Consider the following 24,780-nt stretch of genomic DNA (forward strand, 5'->3'; position numbering starts at 1 on the left):
TCACCTCCTTATGACTAACGGTGTTTAGCGGTTGTGTCGTGTGCTGTGACGCGGTTAGTGATAGCTATGGGAGATGAAGGGCGTGGGCGCCTGGGGCTGCTCTGGCAAGTCTCGCAAGGCCTCTCGCTTGAGGTAGATTCCGTCAGGACAGTCTCCTGCTCCTCTGGAATGGAAGACCAAACGCGACGACAGCGTGAGACTTCCGAAGTCTACTTCAGGCCAGCTGTGCTAATGACCTGAAACGAGTCCCAGACCCAAGTCCGCCTTTGCAGCATAGGGAGTGAACAAAACTCTTGAATGAAAAGTTTTCCTGCTGGGTGCCAAAAGCACAGCCTAGCCACTGTCCGACAGAATTATAATCCGAGCCACATGTAAAACTTTAAATCCAAGTAGCCATATAAAAAGTAAAACTATGTGAAGTTGCTTTTAATGTTCTAAATACTATCTCAGCATCTCAGAGCTAAAAAATTTGTGAGAAAGTTTTACATTCTTTCGTTGGTACTCAATTTTGGCGATCCTGTGTGTATAATAGCAACAATCCATATCAGTTTGAAGTTGTCCCATTTCATTTGCTCAGTATGCCTGAATAACTTCATATATATGCAGCAGTGTTTCGTAGGATAATATGAATCTGGAAGACTTCATGGATTCATCTGCACTGCCTGGCTCAACCCAGATCTGAACCTTGTCGAAGCCTCCGATAGAGTTTATAATTATTACTCAGATTAGATCGTGTTCCTTTTGCCCAAAATCATCAAGTGGCTTTCCTCTGATTCTAAAAAAAATCCAAACCAAGCATTCTCCGAAGCTACAGGATCTGCATCCGTCCCACCGCCTCATCTCTTCTATCCCTGAACCATAATTCACCTTGCTTTAATCATGGCGGCAATTGTCCTAACACTTAAGCAAGTACATTTTTGGCATTGTGTTAGAGATCCTTTGCTATACTGCATGAACATCTTTCTGCCAACTCTCTCCCTTTTTTAGGTCATTGCCCAAATGCCTTTAAGAGGGCCTTTTCTAGACCCTTTAGTCAAAAATAGTGCCTGCGCCCAATTTCTTACTAGGGATTGCTTTTCTCTTTCTTCCTGTTTAGTTATCTAAAGCGCTGTACTGTATTACTCTAATATTTGGCATCAAAACATCTCAGTTTCAGTAAGGCAAGCATAAACTGCAGCTGAGTTAGATGGCTCTTGTGCACTCTCTCTTCTATGGCTGTGTGGTGAACCTGTGGCCAAGGCTGAAGTCACCACAAGGTCTAAGTATTACTATGGCTAGAAGAGTCTCATCAGAAATGGCTAATTGCAAGAGATTTTGGTTCCTTGTCAACTGAATCTCTCCATACAACTATTTGTCTTCTCACGATGGCAATTAGTTTCTCTTTTCCCTTTAGAAAAAGTAGAGTAGAGCCACCATGACTCTCAAGCATTGACTACGTACTTTTACAATATCCTCTAATGTGTGTCATCTCAGTTAACATGAGAAGACTTTTCATAAGAGCATGAGTAACAGGGGAGTGGGGCCAAGTGGACTTTATGGATTGCTTTGAGAGTGGCTCCTCCTAGCTTGTATTGTTTTTCCTGAGCTTACAATGGAAGTCCTGCATCTGAGGATACCATACAGTTATGGACAAATCAGAAGCCCTACTCACACATCCTGTTAGTCATCTTGAGTGTATAAATTCCATGAAAACAGGCTTTCCTTCCATTGCTGCATACCCAACATTAGAATAATACCAAGACAGAGACTATTCAAAATTTCTTAAATCTACAATTCTGAAGCGCAAAAGTGAAATTTAATAATTTTGTTGCAGAAAGCTTTATTTCAAGATTATCTAAAAATTTTGCAATGACTGAGCTTTCTAGACAGATTCTGTTTTGAGAACTGTAGCTAGTATTAGTCATCAACTGAACTGAGCAAAATATGTGTATTTTCAAAGCTTCCCTGAAGCTTTTTTTTTAAAGCTATATTTAAAACATTTCTGGATTTTTTTTCCCATTTGATTTTGTACTTACTTCATATCTTTATTAACTCTCTTCTTGCTCTTGTTTGTCACAATCCTAGTTCTGCATCTTTGGCTTCTCAATATTCTCTAGTTTTTCTTTTTAAAGCAATATTGCTGCCTCAATTAATTCTGTAGAGAACTTGAAAAATTGGGCTTTGTAGGCAGTCTAGTTTTTCATCTGCTTGCAGTGTGGCCTTAGTTTATTTACCACTCTTTTTCAATATGTTAGTTGTGCTTGCCATTATTTAGGTATGGTGTGGCCCTTAAAGATTCATGTGATAGAATTTTGTTCCCCAGTTTATCAGTGTTGGGAGGCAGTGGAACACTTAAGAGGTAATTAAGTCATGGGAGCTTTGCACTAATGAGTGGATTAATGTTTTAGTCAAGAAACTAGAACTAGTGCAATAAATATGCTAAATACATGAGCTCATAAGAGTTTAATACTTGAGCTCATAATGATTGTTGAAACCCATTGGATGGTGTGTGTGAGAAACCCATCACTTTAAAATTTTTTCAATAAATCTAATAAGTCAATTAAACAGGTATTAAAAAAAAACTGTGTCCAATCAATGCCTGGCCCAATCTGAGACCCATCTCAAGGGAGAGCTCCAACCCAACACTACTAGTGATACTCCACTGTGCTTGCAGATAAGAGACTAGCATAGCTGTCCTCTGAGAGGCTCTATCCAACAGCAGATAGGAACAGATGCTGAGACTCACAGCCAAACACTGGGCAGAGTGCAGAAAGTCTTGTGGAAGAATGAGGGAACAATAGAAGGAACCAGAGAGAACAGAAGCTCCATAAAAAGACCAACAGAGACAACTAACCAGAGCCCAAGGGGCCTTACGGAGCATCAAGCAAGGACCATTCATGAGCTCAACCTAGGTCCCTTACACATGTGTAGACTACTGGTAGCTAGGCCAACATGTGGATCCCCTAGAAAGAGGAGCAGGGGCTTTCTCTGACATGGACTCTGTTGCCTGCTTTTCAATAACTTCCCGCTGGTGGGACTGTTGCAGGATATCTGATCCCATTGTGAACCCCTGTCGTGCGCAGCCTTCGCCGATAAGGATGACGCGGCAACCGAAGATTTGTCCAGCAGAATCTTTATTATGAAGCTCTTGTAGGTAGATGGAGAAGGACCTCAAGCCTTGTGAGTGCTCTGCTTAAATAGCCCGCAGGGCTACGTGCTCGTCTGTAATTGGTGCTCCGCACAATACCCAATTAGCATGTGTTCTCTGATAGGGAGAGCACTCAAATCCGTATTAGCATCATGTGGCGCATGCGCCGCTGTAAGGCGAGTTCTGGCAAGAAGAACCAGGAAGCAGGAAGCCAGCGCCATCTTGTAATGGCGAATGCGGCTCCCGACAAACCCCAAAATTGTGAACTGTAAAACCCTGTTTCCTGTTTGGTGTGGTTGAGCCCTATCACACACCTTTAACCCAAGAACTTTCTGTGTATTGTAAAGAAGTGATTATGGTGTGATTCAGCCTAGTACACACCTTTGATTAAAGAGCTTTCTGTACACAGGATTTAATAAAGTTAACCCTAGGTCAAGAGGCAGAGCAAGAAACCAGCTGACAGGTATTAAAGAGTAGGGGAGACTTTGAATTGAGGGGTATTTAAGACAGAGTGCAAAAGAAAAAGCTTTTAGTTTAAGCACTGGCTTTAGCTAAGGCTTCAGCTCCTCAGACACCTAGCTTTTGGGGCTTTGTGCTAGCAAGCCCTTGGCCTTGGGTTTTCTGGCCTTTTCCTCCTGCATTGTCAGTTGAGCTAGTGAGCCCTTTGGGGGTTTTTTCCATCCAGAACTGAGCTGAGAAGAAATGTCAGCTGGGTGCTTTTTCTGCCTCTATGAGCTAGCAGGTTTTCATCTCTCCCCTACAAAAAAAAGAAAAAGAAACTGGGATTTGATTGGTTACTACAACAGTTGCCCTTGAAAGTTGGTCAGCCTCCCCTGTAACCATGTGACGCCTATCTTCCACATACATCCACTCTCACATCTACTTTTCTTCCACATGTGGAGCGGCATTTCAATCATCAGCAGAAACTCAAGAGATGCCAATCCCATCGTCTTGGACCCCTAGATTTGAGAGCTATATATATTTATGTATAAACTTACCAGCCTCATGAGTTCTGTCATACCAACAGGAAATAGACTAAGTCATCTATTAAATGTATGGGTCTTGAAGATTAAACAAAATCGTATTAGTATTTCCTATTACTTAGATGAATAATTACCATAAAGTAGTAAAAACGTTAGGCTTTTTAGTCTCTAGTCTTTATTCAGGCCTTTCGGGTTTGCTGCAATAAAATAAAAGCAGCCAATCACAATAGGCACAGTTATATCTAATAAAAGTTTATTTACAGGTTCCAGAATTTAAAAAAAATAATTTAAAATACAGGTGGACATTATGGATCATGCGTAAAATCTCAGCACTTATGTGGCAAAGGCAAGCAGATTGCCATGAGTTCAAGATATGCCTGTGCTAAGAATGAGAACCCTGTCTCAGGGAGCTAAAATTATTTTTAGTATACATCCTATGTATAAATAGGTAGCAGCCTGTATTTACCATGCCATAGTTCTCCATCCTGCCCCTGCTATTTTAATCATTGTCTGTGAGGGAAACAGATACAAAGGTTTAGGTGACCTCACCAGAGCTCCACAACCAAGTAGTGTTAGAGCCATTAAAAATAACAAGTATAGAACATTATACGTGGTCCACAATGATAACTAAAGCAATATACTCTTTTAAAACACTTTTCATCTGTTTATTTCACAGGCGTTTATTGAACTATAAGGCCATTATAGCTCTAAACCCATTAGGAGAATTTCACAGTTTTCCTGTAAACAGGTACTTATAAGTTGCCTTTAAGATATAAAATAAAGGCTTAGATACTATGTAGGCAGGAAAAAAATATCAGTGTCTTGATTTTATGGTATGAGGATTCTCCTCTAATGTGCTTCAAGTTGCTTTTAAAATTCATTCTCAAAATATGTCTGGGTGAAAGGCTACCAGGCTGTTGCTTAAAGATCATCATATGACTTGGACATCATGTCTTAGGGCCATAAAAATGTTAGGACATTCCCAGGGAAATACAAACAGATGTCTAATCACCATGGATAGGGACTGATGACAGACCAAAGTACAATACTGTTCAAGTCTAGCTCGGCAGACCAGTGAGATTATTGAGTTTACTTACAGAGCATGGGCAAGAGTGTTATGCAAGAGTGTGGTGAGCCCAAAGCACCCACATCACCAAAAACACAAAAAACTCACCAAAAAGAAATTTCCGGACAATACTTCTGCAAGCTGTATAGACAGAGGCCCACATACACACTTTGGCTAACCTTCCACACTCTGTATAGGCTAGCACCTCATGAGGCCACATATAGTTAGGGCACAATTCTGTAGAACTGGCAGGAAGGCTCAGCAGGAGGGAGCAAAGATCTCAGATGAGGATCTGATGACCCTTCCCATCCCTCCTCTGTAAGAAAATGTCAACAGGCCCAAGTTTAAGGGTTGCCTGTGAGTTTTCACAGCTGCTCCATGGGCAATGATGATGGTGACAGGCCCAGAGGACAGCTCTCTACAATGAATCCTAACCCAAAGGTTGCAGTGAAAACGGAGGGACAGAATGCACAGTTCTTGGACTTCCATGATCTGTACAACAGATTTCTAAGGGGTTCACAATAACTTCCTGCAATAATTACAAAAAAATATTAAAATTTACGTAAATTTCTGTGTACTTGTAGCCTAAAATCAGTAGGATGCTGACATTTACCTGTTTTGAAAAGGAGAAAGTTGTGCTTTTTAAAGTAAGTAGACATCATATTCAAAGATGTGCCTTAATTTCAGCACTCAGGAGGTTGAGTCAAAAGACTGTCATGAGTTCAAGGCCAACTTTAAGTAACACAGTAAGACCCTTCCCCCAAATAAGTCTCTACGTAATTCATAAAATGGGGAAATTTGCTAATTATAAAACTTTCATAACAGTTTGTCTTTCCCATAGTCTATGAAGGTAGGCAGGAAGAAATTTAATCCATTTTGAAGATTTTTAGTGCAGGAAAAAGTGTTTTAGGATGAGGATATGCAAGCCTGGGTTAGCCCTCCCTCTCAGACCTCACATTCCTGAGCACTGCTTTATTGATTGTTACCAAAATACATGATCAGTGTGGCTGGCCCGTGGTATGGTTTTCTCAACCCTTTCCACAGGAAAAGAGAAAACCTTAAAATAGTTTGTGTTCTAATGACTACATCCCATCTGGGTCTTAACTGAGAAAATGCTGCAGTTTGTGCAAATTCTCATGGCAATGGATCTACACTAAATCAGTCTTAATGTTCATTTTACTACGAAAGCCTAAAAGTGGAAACACTGTTCCCACAGGAAGCACACATGCACTTCAACATCCTGCGTCTGAGCGCTGTTTCCTTACTGTCCTGTGGGTAGTGACAATCACAGAGTCTTGTGCAAGTCACCCTGAAACGCAAGCAACTGCGGTGCACTCTCTGGTTCTCCCCCACAGCGGTGACTATTTTCCCCTACCAATTTTTCTTTTAATTTGTATCTAGTAACATTTTAGTCTACATTTCTTTTATAAGCTTTTCCAGTGACTTAAAACATGTTCTTTGATTATTGATTATAATTCTTGTTTTTTCTTCAGTGAAGAAATTGAGATGACTTTTGTTGTTGTTGGTGGTGGTGGTGGTGTTGTTTTTATAATGCCGCGACTAAGAATACTTTCTAAATGAAGAAACATACACATTAAAAAGAGTACTGGTAACAACTATTTTATAAATATGTGGCTGTATTTTTCTTCACATCCAGCAAATGCATTGAATAGAATTCAGATAGATTCTTCCCAGACTCACACAGTTCCAAGGTTTTCTAACACAGATTTACATTGCTACCAAACTGGGCAAAAGAATGAAGGCACAGGCTCACTTTAAATCAATAAAGGACATCAAACACGATTGTGAGGCACTAATGACATAAGCATAGGTCAATCAAAAAGAGCAAGTATTCAGAGTCTTCAGTAACTTCTCTCCCTTTTCATTTGGCAAAATTCAGTCTAGATATTTTAATACCTCCAAAAAAACATAAATAAGAGATAGTACATTAAAATTTCAAGTTAGCTGTAATTCCTCTTTAGAAATAAAAGGGATGAAAGTGAAAGAGAACACAGATGTCTACAGTCTTAAGGGTCTCGCATGTCTGTGCAGAAATGCCAGCTAAAACTGAAGGTTAAGATAGTTGTGGACATGGTCCCTCCGTACTGCTAAAATTGTTTCACAAAACAACTATCTTGGTTTCCACTCTAAGTCAAATGTGATTATGTAAAGGTGATCAAAAAAAGTTTAAAGGAAAAAAATATTCTAGCTTCCCAGTAAGAAACAGTTTACATATTTAGGCTGAAGTGGCAAAGAAATGAACTTTAAAGTTCAAGAAAGTTCCTCTCCTCTGTGTCTGTAAACCAGAAAAAAAAAAGTTGTTTTATATCACCAAAGGCCACATCACTCTTAGGATATACCAGTAGCTAGTTTTTCACAATCTTAGGAGACTATAACATAATACAAAAACATCAGGTTTTACTTACATCTGAGCGTGCAAAATACAACTGCACGTACAACCTCCTCATTGCAAACATGACAAGAGCATTATTATGGGATACATAACCACTTGCTTTCTGGGAGTCAGTACCACCTCTTTCCAAGAGTAGATGTGGCAATCAGTGGAGCATGCCACTTGACAAGTAAGCCTATGTCTACAACTGTAGAAACAACACGGAAATATTTCTGCCTATAGGTAGTACTTACTTTTGAAGTTTTTCCTAGAAAATTAATTTTTATAGCATTTCCATAGCCCTTCAACTACAAACATTTTGATAATTTTTCCAATTTACATTAAAATCTACTAAAGTTTGATAAACTGCTTCCAAGTATAAGGGAGCTGATAGAGCATGTGTTCACAATTGTTACTTTTCAACAAGTTAGGATAAGTCTCTGCATGCTTAAAAATTATAAAGAAAAAGAATACTCATAGAAAGATCTTAATAGTTTGATGGGGTTTTTTTTTTTGGTGTTCTATTTTCTCTTCACTTTAAAAACAACCCCTAATCACTTATGACACCACAGTATGTCTATATGTAGCTATAAAGTTCATTTCCATGCTTATTACATAAAAATAGCTATCAGAAATGTCAGTCTATCATTATCAGTCGATACATATCCAACTCACTATAGAAGGGAAAAGAGAACAAAAAAAAATCTAAAGTAATTAAAGCTTACAATTCAATTTTTTTTTTTTTTCATTTTTCCCCCTGCTTGTTTGAAATTTTTGGATGGTTATCTGTGCTTTGCTGCAAGCTGATTCCCAGTTAATGGCCTCCAAGGAGGTTGGAAAGGAAGCCCGGAGACTTCTTACTTTGCTGGGCTTCTGCCTCTTGGTCTTGTGTTAGTCCCAGTTCACTCTCAATTTGATCCAGCTCTGCCTGGTCAAGTAGTTCGAAATCATCCCCTTCTTCCGTGTCTGTGTCTTCTCCTAGAGTGGGTGCAGCCTGAGCCAGTGCCTGCTGGGCCCCTTCTAGCTGGTCTTTGATAGCAGCAGTCATGGCCGCTGTGATCACATCCCCTGCCAGGTTGCTCATCAAGTGAAGGGCTTGGTCACTGTTCAGAGGAAGGGAGAGCCCAGCTGATGACTGCCTGTCTTTGCTTGGTCTGTGACCGTTGTCCAACTGTTGTTTTTTTCTCGTGAGCTCAGCAGGTATGCCAAGGCTTAAGTCGTCTTCATCATTTGTTCCCGTCCCATTTTCCAGAGATGGAAAATCTGAGAGATCTCGAGAGAAGATTTCCTCACAGGGCCGGTCAAGATCTGTAAAATGTGTAGGAGGTTTGTGTGTGAGTGCTAGAAGACAACTGAAGCAAGAGCTGTCTAAGATGGCTTTGACCTGCACCCTCTGCACAACCAGGCCTTCACCTGGCTTCCTCACTCTAGTAGAATCACCTTAACCACAGGTTGGGCCTTTCCCAAATCTATGACAACTTTCCCTGCAGGTGGACAAATAATACTATATATTTCCCTGTAATTAATTAATTAAGCATAAACTAGTGTATGCAAGGACATTCAGCTTGAGCTTTGTCTAGTATGAGCTAATGGGGTTTAACTGAAATTTTGGTGTTTCTGATATTCTTCACTGTCAATTTGATTGAACTTAAAATTATGTAGGAGACACACCTCTGGGCATATCAGTGAAGATGTTTCCAGAAAGGTTTAACCGAGTTGGGAAGACCCACCCTCAACATGGTCAATTAAAGGTATTTGTGAGTTCTGGTACATCCATCAGTGATAATACCAACATTCTAGACATTTGAAAGCAGTGTGAAATTAAAATGCAGACTGATTTTGTTTCTGCTTTCAAAACATTTTATTTATTTTGTGTGTATGGGGGAGGGATGCCGCAGTGCGAGTGTGAAGGTCACAGGACAAGTTGGGGGAGTAGTTTCTCTCCGTCTACCATGTAGGACCCAAGAATTGAACTCAGGTCATCAGGCCTGGCATCAGGTGCCAAATTCCATAATATTTCAATCACTCCAGAAAGAAAGTTGTATCATTTAATAATCATTCATCATTCCTTCCTAGGAGTCTGTAGGAACCAGTAACATACTTCTGTGTGGACTTGGCTATTCTGCAGAATTCACTTAAGTAGAATGATACAATAGGTGGCCTTTGTAGCAGGCTTCTTTCACTTAGCACAGTGCTTTCAGGATTCATGCATGCTATAGGAAGTATCAGGACTCCACTCACTTTCAAATCCAAGTAATATGCCATGGTGCAAATAGTCCACATTTTATTGACCCCTCAGTAGTTGACCCAATTTACATAGGTTTTTTGTGTATTCAATACCAATAAAAGTAAGAGAACCCAGAAGTATCAGCTTACCATCAGAAGTGTCTGTCTGTGGAGTGTACCCTTCTGAAAGGTTGAAGGTCCCATTATCAGTCCAAGATACTTCTGACACATCTGTGTCTGACACAGATAGCTCTTTGGCTGCAACTGTGAGGCTAATCTGTGTCAAAAGAAATATCAGTGGCACATTTTAAACTGAAAAACTCTTTTTAAAAATCTACACTAGTAAGAGGATGGACATCAGAAGAAGAAGAAGAAAACAGGAAACAACCTAGGAACCTGCCACAGAGGGCCTCTGAAAGCCTCTGCCCTGCAGACTATCAAAGCAGACGTCAAGACTTATGGCCAACTGTTGGGCAGAGTGCAGGGAATCTTATGAAAGAAGTGGGAAATAGTAAGATCTGGAGATGACAGGAACTCCACAAGGAGAGCAACAGAAGCAGAAAATTTGAACACGGGGGTCTTCCCCGAGACTCATACTCCAACCAATTACCATGCATGGAGATAATCTAGAACCCCTGCACAGATGTAGCCATGGCAGTTCAGTGTCCAAGTGGGTTCCATAGTAATGGGAAGAGGGACTGCCTCTGACATAATCTGATTGGCCTACTCTTTGACCACCTCCCCCTGAAGGGAGAGCAGCCTTACCAGACCACAGAAGATGACAATGCAGCCACTCCTGATGAGATCTGATAGACTAGGATCAGAAGGAAGGAGAGGGGACCTCCCCTATCAGTGGACTTGGGGAGGGGCATGCATGAAGAAGGGGGAGGAAAGGTGGGATTAGGAGGGGAGGGAGTTTATGGGGGGATACAAAGTAAATAAAGTGTAATTAATAAAAGTTTAAGAAATTACAAAAAAATCCACACTAACTCCCTGGGGCTGGAGAAATGGCTCAGTGGTTAAAAGCACTATGTGCTCTTCCAAAGGACCCAGGTTCAATTCCCAGCACCCACATGGCAGCTCACAACTTTCTATAACCACAATTACAAGGAATCTGACACCTTCACACTATGCACATAAAATAAAATAAATTATTAAAAATAAAATAAAATGACATTTTTAAAAATCCACACTAACTCCCTAAATTTTAAAGTTAAAGAAAAAAACAATGATCATTTTCCTTGGAGATTATTCAATCATCTTGTAAAACAGAATAAGATAAGCATGTTATAGATGTCTATGAGGACAATCGCTCTACTTTATGTAAATAAATGGCCAAACCACACAGAAACAAATTGACCCAAAATACCTTAGGACAAAGAGCTGAAAAGTCTAATTCACTGTCATCCTTGTGACTTTTTTCTTTATCTGCTTCTGTGAGGAAAAAAGGGGGGTTGGGGGAGGGGATGCATTTAGTTTCCTTCCAAGCTCAGACGCGGTGCATTTATTTCAATATATATGCTCCTTAGATCACTGGAATCTATGTCGCTCAAGTGCTTTCCTGTAACTGTTCGTACTGAAGGAGCTTCGCCTGTCTGCAAATGTTTGCTTTCCAGGGGACATATGGACATCTGCGTTCTCAGCATGACCAGGAAGATATAGCCCTGGGAATACTGTGGCAATGCGGATTCTCAGGTGCTGTTCTCGACTGTACTCTATGCGGTACACTGTCTCCAGGTCATCCTGATGCATCCTAAAGTCTGGGAAACTGTAAAGGAGGAGACACTGACAGGCAGGGTCTTGTGTGTCTTGGTGCAGGTTACCTCTGTGTAAGTGCACCCATGACTGCAGCTGGCGGGTCATTTTCAGCAGACACTGTTTTTCAGCAGTCCATCCCCCACCCCAACCTCTGTCTCTCAAGATCTACCCATGCCTGCTGGTCATCGGCCCTTGCTAGGGTGGGGTGATTCTATCCATGTCTCATTTAGAAACATGCATTTACTTAACTGTATGTTTGAGAGAAGACTATAAGGCTAAATAAGGACAAATAAAAAACAACAACTACGCAGATCCCACTTTGCTGGGAGCTCTTACAGTACCTCTCAGCAAAAGTCTCATTTTTCACACACACAACTAACATTCAAACTTGACCTACCAGATCTCTCACGTTTCTTCTGGTTAATATATTCTCCGATTCCAAAATCTAGCTTCAATAGAATGGACTTGATTTTGCTGTATATTTTTTGTCCAATATCATTACATTTAATCAATGGACACAAAAAAGCGAACAGTACTGAAAAATAAAATAGAAAATAATACAGGTAAAGTGTTCACATTGAATGCTTACATTTTAGTATTTTACAAGACATTGTTTAATTTATGGGGAAAATAGCCACTTTGTTCTTAGGGTAATCTGCAAAGTAAGTTCCTAATTTCTATTCTTACTCTGGTGATAACACAGTTTACTATACACACACACAAACACACACACACACACACACACACACACACTATACCACAGCTATTTTTTTTAACTTGGAATTAGGTTGATTTTCTTCTCTTAATTCTCTACAACTTAAGAAGTTATATCCTCTGTGCTAGGCTAAAATCTTGCCTCCTTTAGTATCGCCATTCACCATGAGACAGTGATTACCCATTATTAGCATCTTTTCAGTGATACTGGGATGATATCCTGTGGGGCTGCCGGGCTGAGCTCAGCACAAACAAGAGGAAGGATGCCTTGCTCCTCTTTCCCCTTTGCCAGGACTTTTCTCACGTATCCTACATAACGCACATCAAGTAACTACTACAAGTTCCATCTGAACGGCAGAATTTGAGCTCCAACCATTTACCAGGTGCGCCGTGCCTCAGGAATACAAGAGAGGGGTCTCTTCAGCGGTGGTTGTTTTGCTGTGGTGGAGCACTACCCTCCCTTACGCAGGTATCTTTAGAGGCCAGTGGACAGCGTGTGAAACACAAACGCCAGTATAAGGAAGGAAATGTGGGGTTAGCAGAGGTAACTGCCCTGCAAAGCTAGCAGCGCCAGATCTTCATGTGCTTTAGGAAAAGCAGAGTCTATAGCTGGAAGATCTTTTTAGGGTTATAATTCATATATAACAAATGACACAAAGCACACAATTTACTAAGTTCTGATCCGTAAACAACTAAGAGTCCTTGGAGCCATCGAGACAGTAAACAGTTTACTGCAAGCAAGTTTTCGCATGCCTTTATTAATGCTTCCTTTTTGCCTCTGGCCTCTCCCTGACCCCACCCAATTCATCCTAGCAACCACTGCTCTACTTTTCACTAACAAGTATTTTGAATGTTCCGGAATTATGTATAAATAGAACCATACAGTACATGCTCTGGATTCTTCCATTCAGGCTAATTACTTTGGAGTTTATCCACAGGATTGCATGTATCAATTTTGAGTGCTGGGTAATAATCCCTTATATGGATATAACACAGTTTATCCTTGTCTCAGTAAGGCTCAGATGAATTGTATTTCTTTGTGCTACTAAAAACAAGCATGCTATGAACATTTGTGTAGAAATATTTGCAGAGATGTCTCTATATATTCTCTTGGTTAAATACCAACTTTTGGGATGGCCAGCCATACAGTCTTCTGAAATGATTGCACGATTCTACCTACCAACCATGAACAAGCAAGAGGGTACAATTTAACATTATTTTTGTGATCCTGTAATTGTGCATCTGTTCTTCCAGTTGTTTAAATATAAATGTCTCTAGGAGACAAGTTCAGGAGACTTGTTTGGTAATTCAGAGCTCACCTTTTTCCAAACAACGGAAGATCTCATAAGCAATGAGGAAGCTATATGCATCACACAAATTAGCAAAGTGTTTTTAACCATACTTACACAGTAGGTAGCTGAGTATGACCCCAGGAATGTAACTTCCCAAGATTGTAAAAAATGTGCACACACTGCAGACCAGGAGACAAAACTAGAAGTAACAGAAATAGCATGAGACAGTCATGCACAGCAGCGAGACACCGTAAAATACACGCATGGTATGTATCTCTTTGTGTTCCATTATGTATGTCACATGTTTCTCCAGCAGCACTCTTTACACTTAGTTCATAATAGCCATTTTGCAGGCAGAGGAGCTAATTCTGGTACTAAGAATGACAACTCCCCTTACTTGGCTGTGTTGATGTATTGCTGCCAGGTGCAAGAGACTCAAATAGTAACATGTCCCCAGAAACAACTTTTACTCAGCTAAGTAAATCTGCACCTTCGAGCCAGTACCAAGAAACTGCTGAACTCCATAGAGAGATACAAACATGCTATTGGAGCACCTGTCTGAATCCGATGTAATCTGTAAACCACTGGCATGCACCCATAGCTTCTTAACCCTTCCAGACTGTATCCGCCCACATCTAGGTTACCTCAAAACTAAATGCAAGTGAAATGAAACTTCTGCAGTGAAATCTAATTATTCTCCCTCCCTCTCTCAATTACAAAGCAAATGCAAAGTCTTTGGTTGTCTTAGAGTTCTAACCAGTCCATAGAAACCTATCCTGATCCACATGGGAAACGTCAAGAGAGAGAAGTTTTCTCTTTTAAATCTTCATTTGTTTCCTACACTCTCCTAACTGGTGCCTAACTGTCAAACAAATTCACTGAGGGGTCGTTCCAAAAATAGGAAGAGATACATATCTCTGACCAAAAACTGATTAAGGCAAAGAACAAGGACTCTCAATTGCACATTAACTGCTATTTCATGCCATGCCATTAAGGAAGAGTGTACACGAATGTGTGGAACAAAGCTAGGAGCCTATTTCAGAAACAACATGGGCCCTTGAAAGAGTTTGTAATTCTAGAAATGGAGGGATGTCTCAGAAGTGTCTCAGAAAGACATGACTACACCCAGAAGGCAGTTCTGCAAAGGGATTTGTAGTCGCCTATGTTCTGTAGTATCGTAAGCTTTAGCTAATGGCCTTGGAGCATATCAATGCAAAACAAAGCAGACATTTTAAGTTGAGAATCTTCCAAAAATATGTACAGTCATGTCATGATGGTCAAATCAGCACTAAAATCTGCCATGTCCCCATGTGTGTGTCCATTCTAAAACTGCCAGTTCAATATGCCTTCCCAAGTGCTCCTTTATAGTTGATATTGGTGAAGCTATGAGACTGTACATAGTACATGGAGCATATCTTAAAGTGGATATTTCTAGCTCTACTAAATTGTCTGGACAATTTAGTACTGGTGGACAATTTAAACTTAAAAGCAGTGCTGGAAACCAGCAAGGTCTGTTGATGGCCCTACGCCTCACCCAAACAAAGCCACAGATAACAGTCTTCAAATGTGCATTTCTCCATGTAATCCCTTTCATCACTTGAGACTCTTCCATGAGTGGGTTTTTATCTTAATCAGAAAAAAAACAAAACCTATCCTATTCCAGTTATGTATTCACAAGGAATGTTCTTGCCAAAGTTTGTTTAGTTTCTTCATTCTTTCTCTCTTTTGATGTTCCAGGATGGGGGGCCTTGCTGTGTAGCTCAAGCTAACCTTGAACTCATGATCCTCTTACCTATCCAGGTGTTGAAATCACTGTGATCACCACACTCTGAAAGTTTCTTTAAAAATAAGTCAAACCATAGCCTCTACTACATTTTTAGATTGCAAGTGAGACTTGATTACCTCTGACACCCTAAAAGCTGTGTGTTTATTTCAACTGCCTTTGATTTCAGAAACAGACCACAGATGAAAACCAAAGTTCTTAATGATACCCCTTTCCGTTCCCTTTTGGTTTTAAGTAAGGAAAAGCCCAATCTCAATTCCTTCTAAGTAATGTGCTCAATAAATCTCTATTTTATATAAATGCCCAAGTTTCACATGTGACCATGTCTGAGCCTTGTTGAAGGCAGCTTTTATGCTATAGAATGCTCAAATTAAAAAGTCTTTACCAGCTAAAACAAGTCACCTCGTTTGTTCCCAAGTTACATTGAGTATTTCAAAACTTGCCTTGCCGGGGCTCTGCTGTTTAAAAAGAGACATTTCTTGAAGAAATATGCTGAAATTCATCCACGACTCTGCAATGCAGTGGCTCAGTCTGGGTCTTTCATCTGGCTTGGAATTGATGACTTCCCAGCTAAAGAGAGAAAAAAATGTAATTGAACTTCAGCAACAATAATAGTGACACCAACAACAGTGTTCATCTATTAAACACTAAAGGCCTCATTACGCTCTGAGTTCAGAAGGCTAAACCAGCCAGATACCCAACTCAAAAGGCATAAATGGTGAGAGAAATGACTAGCAACATGAGTAGTTATCTGATTATAGGATGGGACATGTTAGGAAGGCCAGGGCTGGGACTTTGGAACATATTTCCTAAAGAACTCATTGTTTAGCTCAGACCTGGAATGAATTAGTACTTTACCCAAGCTACTTGACTATGAACATCACACTATATAGAGAGAGCCTAGCATAGGGAAAGCTGAAAGTTCTGCCCTGTTTTAGCCCCAGTGCAGCACCAGAAAAATGAGCAAGGAGAAAAACAATGTATAAAGCTTCTGGGGAGGAGGCATAGCTCATTCTGGGCCTTTCAGCACTTGTTGAAAACTTAAACCTGAAGGATAGGAGCCACAGCTCAGCTGTAGAGGCAGGGACAATGGACATGTAAATATTAATAACATCAAGAACATGTTTTCAACATATGTGGTAGCTAGTATGGTGTCTTACAATAGCCCCCTTTTGTATGGAAAACAAAATCAGTATGTATGTGGGTACATATGCACATGCTGTGTTACACGTACGTGTAAACATGCCACAGAGTGTGAGTAGAAGTCAAAGACTCTATAAAGTGTGTTCTCTCTTCCCAGCTCTCAATGGATTCTGAGGATTGGTCCCAATGACTCTATCTGATGAACCATCTCACCAGCCCAAGTCTCCCTATTTTTCTGAAGCCCCTTTCCCCATCATTTTAGATGGGTTATGGGTGATGCAGAGGCCAGCAGCGTGCCATGTTCTTGCCTTTTACAAGAACCTCATGGAGATGAACATTAGAAACATTCCAGGAAGGAGATATGTGAAAACTACACACCATTCCATGAAATGATGGCGACCTCAAGCTCTTCTTTTTATTAATTTTTATTTTTTATATTAATCACAGGTTATTTACTTTGTATCCCAGCTGTAGCCCCCTCCCTCATTCCCTCCCAATCCCACCCTCCCTCCCTCATCTGGCCTCAACCCCTTAAAAATCACTTGTACATGCCTAACTCATGGAAACACAAGCTCTGGTAAACAGTCTCAAGTTCATTATTTGAGAGATAATTTAGTCCTACCAAGTCGAAGTTGTGCTATCGCGGAGCCATGGACATGCAATAAAGAAATGCAGCAATGATTCCAGCAGATGGCATTAGTGAACTTTCAGGAAGGGTGAGGCTGATCTCTAGATTCAACCCCAGTATCCCCAAAACAGAACAAAACGTCAGCCCTCTTTGCTCAACTGCAAGGAAATTATGTACATATAGAGTAACAGAATATATATATATATGTAATACTTTGCCTAATAAGGCAAATTTTTGATTAATTAAAAGCATTTTAAATATAAAGTTTGATTGTCCCTGGTGATATAGGCCTGTAATCTCAGCTAACCAGGAGGATGAAGCAGGAAAAATTTAAGTCAATGGCCTAACTGGACTACAGAGTAAATTTAAGGCCAGCCTAGGTCTTAGTGAGACCCTGTCTCAAAATAAGAAAATAAGCAGCAGCAGAGGGATGGGAGCATTAGAGAGCACACATGCAAGAGAGATAATGGTATAGATAGCTCAGTGAAAAAATGATTACCTCCTCAAGTACAAGGCCCTAGGTTCAGGCTCCATTACTACAATCTAAGCATAAATGAATGTCATAGTGCTGAAAAGAGGAGGCCATGTTCTTTTTTCCTTTTTCTTTGCTTCAACTAATGCTCTGCCAGGGAATCAAGAAATGTCAGTTGTCAAGCTGAAGTTCTGAAGAAGATAGACATCTGCCAAATGACTTCATGCATGTCAAGTGTGGGAATGCCTGGCTTTCAGGGAGTCGTTCAGACATCAATTAGCATCACCCTGTCTTAAGCCAGTGAGCATGCTGGTTTTCATTAGTGAGCAAATCATGCACCAGGTATGAATACCTGGTTCATGATTCCAGACCTACTATAAGAACACTAAGCACATGGCAAAGAAGCCATTATTTATAACAAAATCCAGTATGTCTGCTTAATCGGGTGAGATTTTACACAAGAAAGCCAAATCAGTATATGAAGCACTACAAGGTTGCTCAACTGGGGTTATTTTATCAGATATGGCAAAGTTGCTGCTGCTGCCACAGGCTAGACCACGGCTCAGCTTAGTGAGATCAGGAGGATGACAAATACACATTTTCATTTCTCTTTTCCTGTACTATCTGTATTTAAGGGTATGGTTGAACTGTTTGGCAAATAGAATTCTACCAAATCAATCAAAACATAACAGAATGATGATTTGAGTATTTGGTCGTTAAATATTGAAATGAAATGAAAAACTGATATTTTGGCCAAACTATACTTTTATCAGGAGAATAATACTTTTATCAGAAGAATGAGTAATGTGAGTTGTGCTCAAACAAGAGAAGATAAAATAGCAGGGAAAACAAATGAACTGAACTCCCTAAGTTTGTGTATCAACTTTACCATGATAATATCAATAGAAAAAAAATCCCAGGATACATGCAGTGTGGTGGAATGAACAGGTACTTGAGCAACAGGTGAGATGGCAGCTGGTAAAGGCACCTGCTGCCAAGCCTCCTGATGTGAGTCCAGTTGCTGGGATGTACATGGTGAAAGGGAAGATGTGACTCTCATGAGCTGAACTCAGACTTCCACGTTTGTGCCACTGCATGAGCACACACACATCTCCTCCCAAAGGAATAAATGTAAGTAGAACTTTTAAAACAAATAAAATAAAATAGACAGTTACTTCAGAGAGGGGATGATGACATGAAGAGGGTGACATGAGCCAGGCAGGTGGGAGGTGCTTAGGTACTGATCACAATCTGCTTCTTGACTTGGGCAATGGTGGTGTGGAAATCAATGTAATGTGACTACTAAGGCTAAACACACACAAACACACACACACACACACGTACACATGTGTCTGTATATGTATATATATATAAGCATTTTATTTTTTAAGCTTTCATATTTCATTTCATGAATCATTTTCTCACACCAGTTGATGCTGTTTTTATACATTATTGCCTAAATATAAATATTTCTAGCTTTTTCCTCAGTTTACTTACTTGCAAAGTAAAGATAATACTTCTGTTAAGTAAAAAATAAAAAGAAAATTATTTTTAAATGCATGTTACTTTGTTAAACTGCCAGAACTTTGCTCCGAAGGCTGCCTTTAGCATTGTGTCTCAAGGATGACATGATATATTTTATTTAGTAAGTAATGCCCTAACATTGGAAATGAGCCTGGTAAAATAGTAAATTACCAGTGCAGAGATCATGAAAAGGATCTTTCTGATGGACTTCAGGTGGGCATTATCTGTTAATTCATTTACATTTTCAGTAAAATATGATCAATTTTCCCCTTTGTGCATTTCATTATGATGAATACACTATTTCTAAGGCACGAATACCTATACTGTTGTTTTTCTTACTACATCCATGGATTGCATCATTTGCTTAGGAAAAATACTCATTTCTTACTACATCCATGGATTGCATCATTTGCTTAGGCAAAAATACTCAATTTGTAACTTATTTTCATTGGCGTGCAAAACCACTCAATCTCTCCATTTTGAAAAAAATCTCATGTGATATTTTTAAAAACATATCCCTTTGTTTCCAACATTGATATTAGTATGACAAATAATTTTCATTGACAATTGAATGGTTATAATCCCAAACAGAAATCCATAGTACACAGGTCGAAAATATTATCTAACCAAACAATTTTGGGAAAAATGCAATAAATGTTGGAGACAAGAATAATGTTCAGATTGAACAAAATAAAAATTTATGGAGACATGAGCTGAACAGAAAAACCTAATTTAGGACTGACGAAAGGGTATATCTTCACATTTAAATATGACTTGGACCCAAAGAAGAGTGGAGTTTAATTGATAAAAAATTATATAGTGAGGAGCTGGAAAGATAGCTTAGCAGTTAGGAACACTTGTTGCTCTTTCAGAGGACTCAAGCTTGGTTTCCCAGCACACACAGCAGCTCACAACCATCTGTAATTCCAGTTCCAGGGATCAACTACCTCTTTTAACCTCCACAAGCATCAGGCATATATGTGGTCCACAGATATACATACATGAAAACACCCCTACATATAAATTCTCCAAGTGAGTTAACCATTAATTTATGTCACCAGTTTGATGGGTGACATAGAATTATACAGAAATGTCAGACATAATGTCAGTTTCTCACATTCCTTCATGCTGTAGATAAACACGAAACCACCCAAGTAGTCTCACCTACTTGAGGACAGAGTCAAGACCCAAGAACAAGATTCCTGATTTCCAATACAGTTCTTCTTAAACAATATGACTCTTCAAACAACAAATAAGTTCAGTGGTACCCTTAACAAAATGTTATTATTGAGAATAAGGAACATTCCTGTTTCCCTGCTTCCTGGAATGAAGAAAAGGAGCTGTGATTGCCCCACACAGTGCTGGGCTCACGCAAGACCAGCCCTTTCCAGGAAAGCAGAGCATGTCATGTGCAGAATCCAAATGCTCAGCAGAAACTAAGACCAAAGTGTGATGCTGGGGGTTGCTCAGTACAAGTGACGTGTGCACACACAGCTGCTCCATCACAAAACTCTAGGTTTTCCTAGAAAGCCTGGGAAACATGAAACAGAGACGTAATCTCTGTGAATACTGGACAAAGTTTGGGCAACATCTTTTCCATGGCTGTAACCAATATTCAAGGCAAGGCCTAGCTATGATACAGGGAGGTGAAACACACTTTAGCCTTCAAAGTAGTTCAAGATTTTACTAAGTTCTTGATTAAAGACTATATACCATCCATGATGAAAGCTTCTCTAAAGGAGAAAATTTCATTACCACCAGTGTCGTTGTTAATATCACTTCCTTCCTTTCAGACAGGACACACGAACTCCAGGTTTAAAGGAAGTCAATGCTCTTGGTGTCGCATGCCTCCCTCCCAATCCACGTTCCTCAGGCACTGAGCCAGCAGCACACTGCACCCACCAGCAAAGGTCCACTGGAACATCAGCCCCGTCCCCATTCCTATCAGCCTCAGTTTCCCAGGTTCAGATCCCAGTCCCCTTGTAGCCATTCCAGCTTTCAAAGAGGCGTGACCCTGGAATCTGCAAATCTTCCTCTCTCCAAAGGAAAAGAAAAAGGCTAAATGCCATTTGCTTAGGTTCTCCTTCAAAAGGAAAATACTCTGGTGGTTTTATACAAGTGACATTCTACAGCCAAAATAAGCAGGTTACTGATGAGCCGTTAGCCGCAAAGTCCTTTGTCAACAGTTGAAGATATATGGTTTCCCTTGCAAACATAATATGATGGCTCCTTGGACAAGCAGCACCTTTTCCAACAAGAAAGAGCTTTGATTTGAATTTCAAGGCAATATCCTTGCTTTCTGCCTCAACAGTCCTTTTAGACTTCGTGCTGTGTTGAGGTCCACCCTTCAGAGCTCTTCACTGGGGTGTATGGCACCTCGGCTACTGAAATGGGCCTGGGCCTCACTTCAGAAGATTCTGGCAGAGCAGTTTTGGGGGAAACTCAGAAATTTGCAAGGATAAGTGTGCCAGGCATTCCTGGTTCTTACCCTGAGTCACTGTGAGAAAATTATGTGGAAGTCCTATTTTATAAATGAATGAATGAATAAACAGACAAATGAATAAATAAATAATGAATAAGAGACAGAGATAAGTGGTTGGGCAAGTTGGTGTCTCAGGGGCCAGATTTACTCCATTCCCTGGACATCAGGCAAAGAAGGGATGGCATGAAGCACCAAGAAACTAATGATTTCCCAGCTCACTCCACACCCCAGAGCAAGGAGGAGGAACCTGCCGCCACTCGGAATTGATCCAAGATGGTGGAGTTTGCAGGCCAGAGTGGGGGAGTCAAGGGCTACACAAAAAGGAGAGCACTTAGTAGGTCTGCAGGGGAATCCCTGACATTTTCTTTGATGGACTGGTAGTTGTGCCTTTGTGAGGAACAGAAACAGGCAACAGAAAAGGGCTGTGAGGAATGCCCATAAAGAGCAGTATCTGTGCCAGGACAACTCCTCATCCCATGAACTCAACTAGAAAAAACTCAAAATCCACAGCCATTAACAGAGCACCCAGTGGGGTCTTGACTTAACAGCCAAGAAAATCACCTCTGAACAAAGAGCTGCTCTGGTCCCAGAGCAACTTTTACAAGAAAGGCTCCCAAAGGACCACCCTGATTCAGTCATTCAATGTTTCAAAAGGTCAAATGGGTCTGAACTGCTTGTTTTTCACCTTGAGCGTGTGTGTATTGCATTATTTTGTACTTCTTTCCCTTTAAAATTACAGTGATCAGGGCTCGAGAGATGACTCAGCAGTTAAAAGCAGGCACTGACCAGAGTTTCATTCCTAGAACCCACCTCAAGTATCTCCCAACTGCCTGAAATCCCAGCTCCAGGAGGAATCCAACAACTCTAGCCTCTTAGGATAACTGCCGTCATGTGCACAGGTCCACACCATAACAGATAATCTTAAATATATATAAAGCTATGAAAATCCAAGTAGCCATGGATGGTCTTGCTATGTAGCTAAAGCTAGCCTAGTAAGTACTCTTGATTCTCAGATTTCTACTTGCAGAGTGCTGGCATTATAGGCATGTGCCGCAATGCTTAGTAAAAAGGGCTCGCTGTAGTGTAAGCATTTAACCTGTCTGTGGCCTCACGGTGCAGCACACAGTATTCTCCATTAGGGGGGTCTCTGAGATTAGGGAACATGACACTCAGTGCTCCTTTAAAATAAACTGGCATTCTGAAAGAGGGGAAACGCACTAGCTAGTGTTTGACCACTAAGAGCACTGACACTGAAACAAATGAGCCTTGGTGTCATTTTCAAAAAGTAACATCTCTCATTGTCTGCACTTCATCTCTGCTAGTCCAGTAAGTACACACCAGAGATGCGTCCTGTTTCTATGCCTGACTCCGGAGACTTCAAATGAGGAGGCAGAGCCCTCGGTCACTAAGTAAGCGTACACGAGATGACACAGTGCCTGAGAACACCGACCCTCACTCACACGTAGTACGCACACGCAGACACACAGACACACACACACACACACACACACACACACTTCACACATGAAAGTCCCCTGTTATAAATAGCTTTTAATCTCAGGCTTTTAGAGAAAATGAGTTTGAAAACTATCTTTGGGGCTGGATGGGAGGGACAAACTTGTTAACACAAAGTGTTCACGTTGTATACTCTAATAAAACTGTAGCTGTGTGGTTACAGACTTTCCCAAAGTGAAAAGTACCTTTAAAACTGAAGACTATTTCTCAAAACAAAACTTCTATTTGTAATATATCAAAACTCAAATTCTTTCACATATTTTTAAATTTAGGTTAAAGGAGAGAATTACCAAAGAGAATATATGGGGAAGAGAGAGAGGAAAAACCAAGTACTAAGTATGTGAGGGGAGGAGGCAGGCTATAAATGAATCTTGAAGGTCCAGTTTGAATTCTTGGTACTGCTAGGACCAAATGGCAAGAAATGATGTGCAAAGCAAAGCCATCCACAGACTGAAGCCAATTTCCTTTTGCACAGAGCTGTTTCTCAATTTTATTTCTGCCATTTGTAACAAAATAGAGTACTAACATCTTTCAGCTGAAGTAATGAAAAGCTGTGCACTTTAAATTATACAGTAGACAGAACTATTAAAAAAGAATTACCGAATAAGATTACACAAGCAAGGCTTCTTATTTAGGCCGCAGTTTTTAGCTGAGAAGAGCCAAAGCGGTTGAATAACAATTCAAATAAAAGCAGTAAACCATTTCAAGTACAGGGTGCTACAGCACCACAACTACAACCGGCAACTCCTTCCAGGGGTCAGGCATGCTTCTGCCTCCTAGAAGCTCAGTGACCCCCTTTAATCATCATGTCTGATTTATTATAGCCCAGGGTACTGCTGAAGAAGTGGAGGTCCAGATTCTTCTCCTAGGGGGATCAAGGTCATGGCACGGAACAGGACGAACCAGCAGGGGAAGCCCACTGTCCACACTGAAACATACAGAGACAAATGGCAAAGGACGTCCATCCCTAACTACAAGCTAAACCAGTCAAAACAGACACGTGGAAAGAGCAACCCTGGTTCCAGGCAAAACTCGGGCCTAAGGAATTGGGATCTTCTTTTCTCTTTCAAGCGCATTGGCAGTTTCTATGCAGTCCTCACAAGCTATCCTATAATCCAAGTGTAGCTTCTCAGACTAAATTACATCCTGCGGTATAATCATGGCCACAGCTGCGCTTTCCTAAGTGCTCCGTCGGTGAGCACTGTCTCAGGTAGTCTCCACACGACCCCCGTCCCTTCCCTCATCACAACACCCTACAAGTCAAGACTGGCGTTGTGATCTCCATTTGACCCAACAGAAAATGGGAGCCAGGAGATCTGCTACTGAGCCATGATTATTATATTGTTTCCTTGCAGAAATTCTGTTGTGATGGGTTTGTGGTTGTTGTAATGCTAACTCCCCATTAGACTTTCAATCACATTAAAAATTGTGCGGACACTGTTCTGACCTCTCTAAGGCACACAGAAAGGGCGAGGCATTTAGCTCAGCTGGTACAGCGCTTGCCACACGCACGCTCCTGGTAACTTGGTAGTTTTTCATATTCATATATGAATTTGTGATCGTTTAAAATCACCTTTAGAAGATTCCTGGCAGAGCAGTGTTGGAGACTTTTTCACAGTGTGATTTTATTATAGATAGGAGATATACACTGAAGCTAAACTATTTTTTAGAAAGT

At 40.5% G+C, this 24,780-nt stretch overlaps 1 protein-coding gene across 2 annotated transcripts in view; it reads right to left on the reverse strand.

Moving 5' to 3' along the window:
• Positions 1-6,780: 6,780 nt before the first annotated feature.
• Retreg1 (reticulophagy regulator 1) overlaps positions 6,781-24,780 on the reverse strand; it is a 128,144-nt gene continuing 110,144 nt past the window's right edge. For both annotated transcript variants that reach the window (XM_060380413.1, XM_060380414.1), the window contains 6 exons: positions 15,785-15,911; positions 13,673-13,757; positions 11,950-12,087; positions 11,164-11,228; positions 9,945-10,071; positions 6,781-8,876 (listed from right to left, as the gene is read on the reverse strand). In XM_060380413.1, the coding sequence (XP_060236396.1) occupies positions 8,383-8,876; positions 9,945-10,071; positions 11,164-11,228; positions 11,950-12,087; positions 13,673-13,757; positions 15,785-15,911 (1,036 nt within the window). In that variant the 3' untranslated portion in view covers positions 6,781-8,382. The remainder of the gene's footprint in view (positions 8,877-9,944; positions 10,072-11,163; positions 11,229-11,949; positions 12,088-13,672; positions 13,758-15,784; positions 15,912-24,780) is intronic.

The sequence above is a fragment of the Meriones unguiculatus genome, chromosome 3 (assembly GCF_030254825.1).
Source record: "Meriones unguiculatus strain TT.TT164.6M chromosome 3, Bangor_MerUng_6.1, whole genome shotgun sequence".
Taxonomy (NCBI): domain Eukaryota; kingdom Metazoa; phylum Chordata; class Mammalia; order Rodentia; family Muridae; genus Meriones; species Meriones unguiculatus.